This window comes from Anabrus simplex, chromosome 1 (assembly GCF_040414725.1).
Source record: "Anabrus simplex isolate iqAnaSimp1 chromosome 1, ASM4041472v1, whole genome shotgun sequence".
NCBI lineage: Eukaryota > Metazoa > Arthropoda > Insecta > Orthoptera > Tettigoniidae > Anabrus > Anabrus simplex.
The window spans coordinates 68,202,202-68,210,369 of NC_090265.1; the positions used below are offsets into that span (position 1 = coordinate 68,202,202).

General features: G+C 38.2%; 1 protein-coding gene across 1 annotated transcript in view; it reads left to right on the top strand.

The window, feature by feature from the left end:
• Window positions 1–7,521, top strand: part of Klp98A (kinesin-like protein 98A) — a 471,801-nt gene extending 464,280 nt beyond the window's left edge. Inside the window, exons 24-25 of the mRNA XM_067156284.2 lie at window positions 6,157–6,332; window positions 6,427–7,521. Coding sequence (XP_067012385.2) covers window positions 6,157–6,332; window positions 6,427–6,663 — 413 coding nt within the window. The 3' untranslated portion in view covers window positions 6,664–7,521. The remainder of the gene's footprint in view (window positions 1–6,156; window positions 6,333–6,426) is intronic.
• The last annotated feature ends 647 nt before the right edge of the window (window positions 7,522–8,168 follow it).

Genomic DNA, 8,168 nt, shown 5'->3' on the forward strand with positions numbered 1-8,168 from the left:
TTAAAAAATTTAACCATCACCTTCAACATCAGTTCATTTGCCCCTACTTCCTTCCATGCCCTGTTTGTAATACCATTTGCCCCACTCGCTGCATTATTTCTTGCTTTACTTAACACCCCAATTACTTCCTGTCTTGATATCTCCTGATCTAGTATCTGTACTCCTGCTTGTAATTCTCTTACAATATAAGTCTTGCCCATATCCCCTTGCCAGTCTCCCCTCCCACCCTAAAGACCTCTAAAATATCCTACCCAGTAATTTTCCCCTATATTTGTTCCCTTCCCCATAGGTCTAGTTCTCTTTATTTATCGCTTCCCAAATCCTCTCAGATCTTTTTTCGTTGCAATATCCGTTTACTCTTTCAGCTTCCGCCTCTTTCCAGCATTTCTTTTTCTCGCTCAGCAACTTCTTGTAATCTCTTCTTAATTCGCAATATTCCTCCCTTTTTTCTTGTTTCCTTCCCTTCTTAAACTCTGCTAGAGCTGTCATTACAACCTCTAGTTTCCTCTTACATTCTTCATCAAACCACCCCATGACTGTTTTTGTCTCTCTCTTCTCTTATCTTCACTTTCTTTCCCACCTTCCATACTGGGAGTTCTATTAATTTTAGAACTTGATCATCTCCTTCCAGCGCCCTTTCAATTTCTACCCTTATACTATCTCCCCTCTCTCTTAACTTTAATCTCAATTTCTCACTCAAAGTATCATTCCAGATATACTTCCATCCCTCCTTATACCTCACCCTTTTTCCTACCCCTCTCTTCACTTCAACATCCTCATCTCTTAGTTTTATCTTAATGGGCATGTGTTCTGTTGTCCCACATTCTACCACCTCAGAACTTATTTTACTTAACGCTGTTTCCGTGCATACTCCTATATCTACTACACTCCCTCCCTTCGATTTGATGTATGTCAGTTCCCCCTTACTGTCTCCCTTCATCCATCCGTTTAAAATATATAATTTTTCTATAGCACATAACTCTAACAACCTTACTCCATAAGTATTTATACCTTTGTCTTCACTACTTCTTCTATACCCTCTCACTTCGGTACCCTCCCTCCCATCATCTGGTACCCTATTACTCACTCGTGCATTCCAATCCCCCATTAATATTATTCAATCTTCCACATACAGGCCTTTAATTTTGTTTATTTCTTCAATCGGTTCTTCAAAAAAAATTTTATTCACATAAACTGAATCCTTCGGATGATTATTTAATAGAGCCAGACAAATTGCCTCCTTCGCGTCACTTCTCATTGTAATTCTAAACCACACCACCCCTTCTACCTCATTCTGTATCCTCTCTACCCTCCCCGCTATCTCATTTTTTATTAAAACTGTTATCCCACCGGGGTTTCTTCCCATCTTCCCCCCCTTTTTTTTTTTTCTTTTACGTTGACTTCTCTATACCCATCCCATTCAGTATCTACCCCTTCCCCTAACCAAATCTCCACTAGGGCAATGATCTCAAACTCCTTTACTAATTTCTCAATTTCTTTGTTCCCTAACTTCCCCATCAACCCCTCAATATTCCACAACCCCATCGTCATATCTAGTTATTTATTCCCTCCCCCTCCCTGCTTCTGTGCTTCTCCACTTCCACCCCTACTACTTGTCACTCTTCCTTGTAAGTCCATCTCTCTCCTCTTCCTTTTCTTCCTTCCTCTCCTCCTCCTTCCCTCTCTCCGTACCTACCCCTTTTTTCCTTCCCCATAAATTTTTTAAACTCAATGATCTTTCCTTATTTAGCACCTGTCTCCTCTCCATTTTACTTTCTGTGTTCCTTTTACTTGGTGAGGATGAATCATTACCCTCTTTCCTATTATCTTCATTCACCCCTTTCACTTCACTCAGCACCACTCGTGACACATTACTTGCTTCATCCACCTCTGCATTTCTACCCCTCTGCATTCCCGACCATCTGATTGCTGGCACTGCTGTTCAGCAGTTCTGTACTTCCTACACCTGATATGATGTGGACTTCGCTCACTTCTGTAATATCACTCTCCACTAGGTCACTGCCACTTCTCCTTGTGCCCTTCGTCGCTACTCCTTCTGCTGCTGTTGGTGTTCCTCATCAAGTTTCTTTAGCCGGCCCACCCCCCATATACGTGACCATCTGCCGTCTCCAACCACCAATTGCTGCCCTCTAATATATGCTTTAAGGCCTTGTTTTTTTGCCTCCCTTAAATGTCTGTTCAGGATTCTGTTCTCCTTAATGGCTTCTCTGCTCATCTCCCTTCTTATCCACACTTTCTCTCCTTTTAAATTGCTCGAATTCCTTATCATAATGTCAGCCATAATAATTCACTCTGATGGGCCTCCTTTCCTTAACTTTCCCCACACGGTGCACATCGTCTATATCAACTTTACTAAAGTTGATCTTCATCCTATTCTGAACCACTTCCACCACTTTATACACTAGTTCCACTTTAGTCTCTCTTCCCTCTTCTTGCACACCATATATGAAAATATTCTTCCTCACACTTTCTTGCTCACCCCTCTCCACTAATTTCTTTGTTTCTCTCAGGTCACACTCCAAACTTCTTACCTTCTGTTTCAACAGCTCCAGCTCATCTTTATTACACCCCTCCTCTTCTAATATCTTCTTCACATCTTCCTTAATACTCAACTTTAGCTCCACTAACTCCTTGGATAACTCTCAAAACATTTCTCTTATTTACTCCGTCTGACAAGCCTCTCTTATCGCTTCGAACTCTTCCCAACCAATGGAACCCACTGGACCTGGACCAGGATTAACTTCCACTCCTCCTATTATCAACAGCAACATCACCACCGCCGCCACCAGTAGAGTAGCCACCATCCCCCTTTTTTCACCCTTCAGCTCCATTCTTGTCTCCTTTCTACTTCCCTTTTCACAGTTCCAGCTATCAATCGCTATCCTGTATTGTGTCAACATGTTGCCTATTGCTCCGCGCTCCACTCAGCACATCCGCACTCCTTGCTGACAGTATTCATTAATAATTTTTCCTTTGAATTTGTACTTACGTAGATACATATTAAAAATATGCTTTGTTGCATTAATATAGCTGTCATGTTGGTTTTCTCTCCATTGGTGAATCCTTAAAGATTTTGGGAAAATTACAGGGACAGTCTTCCTGAGGATATAAAAAAGGCAGGTGGAGAGTGAGTGTTTAGTACATGTTGTGAGTAAGATTTTATTAAATTACATAGCTCTTAGTGTTACACCAGAAACATGACGGGGAAGTTGCCATGTATCATTTCTCATGTGAAGACCGGGTTAGGGAATTTTCATTGTAATGGCATATGCCCTTGCCTACTGCCAGTTACAATCGAGTTGGTCAGGTTTCATTATAATGGCAGACACTCACTCTCCACTTGCCTTTTTATGTCCTCAGAAAGACTGTCCCTATAGTTTTCCCTAAGTCTCAAGGAGAAAAGGAATCAGATTTTGGGTGAAAAAATTCAAATTTTGATTTTTTGTCTTAATTTGTTCTCTAAACCTTCCTCTTTAAAATGACAACTTGAAAATGACTCTAGAGTAATTGTAATTTTATTTTTCCATTTACCTGAGACAGGAGCATGGCATCATGGCTGACTCCATAGCTGTCAAACTTATTTCATGACTTCAAAGCTTCTACTTTTCAATGGGATGTTGTTATGTGAAAGAAAGGTTGATTTCAATAGTTGGCCCTCAACGTTGTAACCATATTTTCTTGCATTTGTGTCTCTCACTTTTTTGCTAGTGGTTTAAGTCACACTGCAGAAGGTACTACAGTATCAATGGTGGAAGTGGCTTAAGTGTTTTGGGCAATGCAAGAAAAGAAGGACTGGGAAGGTAGTGGCCAAGGCCTTAATTAAGGTATAGCCCCAGCATTTGCCTGGTGTGAATATTGGGAAACCATGGAAAACCATCTCCAGGGCTCTCACGGTAGGATTCAAACCTACCATCACACATTTTCTTGATTCTTTTTCAGGTCATCAAATGAAAGATAAACAATATCACATTTTCTACCAGTCATATTGAATTGTTTAGCTTAAAATACTCAAAAGCCAAAGCCCAACCTCAGTAACTCTTCTACACTCTACCTGTGAACTTCATAAACTGCTCCAGCTCCTTGCTTCACAGCCTGCAACAGCATCATCTTCACTATCTTCAACTTCCATGTGTGCACATTTTGCTAGTGATTTTTCATTCTGATGACTTGGCACTCAGAAAGGGATTACCAGTTTGGGAAGGGTCCCTTGGAATTTGAATTCTTATTCGCAAGGGGATTTCCCAGGATATGGTTCATAACTCATTAGGTTAATATGAATAGATTATTGAATGATTTAGTTGGGCTAATGTTACAGTAGCATAGGTAAAGTTCTAACTAATTATAATTACATGCCATTAAAATAATCAAGATGGTTTATTTAAAAACAACACCACTGTAGTTTAAGCGAGTCAAAGAATTGTATTGGACACACATAATAAATAATAATAATGTGATATGTCAGTGATGCTACAGTATTGACAGCAGTGATTAATCTTGAGCATTCAAACTTGTATCCAATAAATTCTAGATGAATATCATTTAGAAGCTTACAAAGTTTGACAGTCTATAGGAGCAGTTTCGGAAGACCACATTATGTTTATAGCACAAACCAGACCAGACCAGCGAAAATGTATTGCTAGAGTTTCACCTCAGATCCATAGGAATTGTGTATTTACTGCAGTACTAGCAGCAAGAATGTCTAGATGTCTACAACATGAAATGCATATAGTATAAGTTATGAGTAATGCTAGTAACACCATTCCTTATGCACCTTATATTGCAGACATCTAGACATTCTTGCTGCTAGTAATGGAGTAAAAACAAGATTCTTATGGATCTGAGGTGAAACTCTGGCAATACATTTTTGCTGGTCTGGCAACAATCCTCTAACAATCAGATATAATGGTATTGTACTTCCTCTTGAAACAGTAACCACCACCACCACTTTGTTATTGTTAAAGATTGAACTGAGAAAGGGGGAGTAATAACCAAGTGGCATAGTCACCAAGTGACTGTGGTTCAAATCCCAGCCACCGAGTAAGTTGGCGACACTGTTGGAGGTGTGTAGCTATTAGCTTGCATTCGAGAGATAGTGAGTTTGAATCCAATTATTGGCAGCCGTGAAGATGGTTTTCCATGGTTTCCCATGTTCAAGCCCATGGTCGCTTCCTATCCCATTGTTGCCATAAGACTTGTCTGAGTTGGAGTGACAGAAAAAATAATCCTAGCCAGTGCATGTGGGATTTTTGGAGTGAAAAGTTATGTTTATTCCATGTAAAGATGGTGGTGGTGGTGGTGGTGGTGATTATTGTTTTAAGAGGAAGTGCAACTAGGCAAACATCCTCTATTAACATTAATCAGAGGGAAAAAGAATGGAAGGGGTCCAATGAACATTAATCAGAGGGAAAAAATGGAAAGGGTCCGACACTTCGAAAAATGAAGGTATCGGCCAGAGAAAGATAAGGGCCGCAAAAGATGTGAAAATTAAAGACTCTCTAGGCCTCCACGTGTATTACTCTTGGGATCAGAAAAGAACAAGAGTTGCCCAAGAGACGTCGGATAGGATAGATGAAAGTGAGGAGTCTGACACAAGTAAGTGGAAGCAATGCCAGGGCTCGGCTAAGGACTTCATGGTTGCCAACCCATGCTCCAAAGTTCAGAGCCCCTGGGGGCCCTTTTAGTCGCTTCTTAGGACAGGCAAGGGCTAATGTGGGTGCTATTCTACTGCCTCCATCCAAAGGGGGTTTCCATGTAAAATTGTTATCATAATATCAATAAACACACTAAAATACAAGCTTTCTTTACTTTGTTAAATTCAGATTTTGACAAAAAGCTTTTTCTAACCATACCAAAAGATAAGCACTGTATCTTATCAGAGATAGATCTGGGCTGTAGGTACCACTGATGGAAAGTCTTATTTTCCTGCATAATATAGCATGAAGAATTCTTTCTTTCCTTTTCCCCCAGAGTTTCCCATTATTTTCTGGGGTCTCTAATATAATATTTATTCATTAATGTAATGTCTATTGACACCTTATTCATTCTTGCATTTGATATGAACCATACTGTGAGACTTTTATTTCCTTAAAATACAATTATGTATTGGTTATACTGTTTTTTTAATTTACTTTATAGAGGGTTACGATTGCTGGATACGAATTCCAACGTATGTGCTGCGAGGTGCAGGATCTTCGACTCACTACGAGTATGAAGTGCGAGTGAATGTTGCTGGTGAGAAGTGGAGTTTACTCAGGCGTTATAAACGTTTCCGTGAGCTCCACCTTACCATGCGGGACAAGTATGGTTCACAGGTGAGGCATGGTGAACCTTGACATATTAAATATGTTACACATGGTTTTGAATGATCTGTAAAATGCTGACAACATTAATTTTTTTTATGTACAGGTAGATGCCTTAACCTTCCCTCCTCGACGATTTTTTGCCAAGAATTCAGAGTCGGTTGCACGACAACGTAGAAAACAACTCGAGTTATACTTACGTCAATTGCTAGATGTATGCTCAAATATAGAAAGCTGTCCCCTTTATTCCTGCCGGCAAAACCCTACTAAGCTGGCTCTCCTCGAATTCTCAGCGTTCTTTCGCAAAGGAGTGTTTGAAAGTGGTAAATATGGTACTAGTTAGGCATTACATCACCCAAGTATTCTTTATGTGTTTCCCGTCATACATATTTGAATAATGAGGAAAAAGCTGATATGGAATTGAGTGATTAATATGTCTTCTTCGCAGTCACTCTAACCTGAATGTAATACATATAATCCACAGAAATGTTTTCTTTTGGTACCTGGTATTTAAGAATCGTCTCTTCCTTTAGCTTAAAGGTAGGTCTAGGATGAACAAGAAAACAGTGCAATGTGATAGATATACTACAGGTATGTTTTATTATTCATGAACCTCCTGCTTTATATGATAACTGAATCTCACAAATAGTGCAATAGTTGATTTAAGAATTGTATGTATTGTTAAAGTGTTCATGCTTCTTGAACAAATGAAAATAATCAGAAGACACTTACGGTGCAATAGTACATCAGTGCAAAAGGTAAACAATTTTCAAAATAAACGGCCATTTTCAAGTTGTTTAATCCAGTGCAGGAATACAATTTACATGTGTTGTATGATTTACATTCATAATATTTATGGGATACTTAATAGTAACAATTTTCTTTAACTAGGTTCATTGAGAATAAGTTCAGTCTCTTCTATCTGAAAATATATTGCTTTATTGTTATCCCTTTGTACTGAGCTATTGAAACATATCCTCTGAACATTATGTTCAATAAGGCTTTGTAACCCAGTGTTCACATTTAATTTGATAGCAATGAACTGCAGCTGTGATTGTACATATAGCATTTGAGCATATTTTTGCTGCTGTGTAAAATAAGAATTTATGTGTACATTTGTCATATGTAAGACTGTAAAACTGATTTACTGCTGAATCTGTACAGTGTTCATGGCCATTAAAAAAAACCATTTTATATTTTATTGCCATTCTTGTCATTTCAACCTTTCCTGACAAGCTCCTTGGTTATAATTCCAATTGGTGTAGTTCAGTTGTTAATCAAATACAGGTTAATGAAACAAAAAAAGCAGCCACATTTCAGATAAAAATACAAGAATAATGACATTCTCCTCACCTTCAATATTGATTAAGGTTGCACCAAACATATTTGGTTTTAAAATAATTTTTATTTATTTATTTATTTACAGAGTTTACGCCCACATTGGAGCACTTAAATCAGACTACAACAAATTTGTCTTCCTTTTCTTCTCCCAAAAAGTCTTGAGTCTGGTTGACCTGGCTGCCCTCTCTGCATCCATTATAACATATTGTTTCCTCTGTACAGTGGTCAGAGGAAGCCTGATGCATTTATTCTTCAAAATACTTTTCTCGCCTCTGTTTTCTATCGTTTGCATGGTAATATTCAACTCCTCCAAATCACTTTGAACTTCTTTAAACCAATTGTTTTTTGATTTACTATTCCAAAAGTAATTAAATAATTGTTTTAAAACTCTGTTATCACTTAGTCGAAATATATGACAATTTTAAAATAATAATAATAATAATAATAATAATAATAATAATAATAATAATAATAATAATAATAATAATAATTATCATTATCATCATC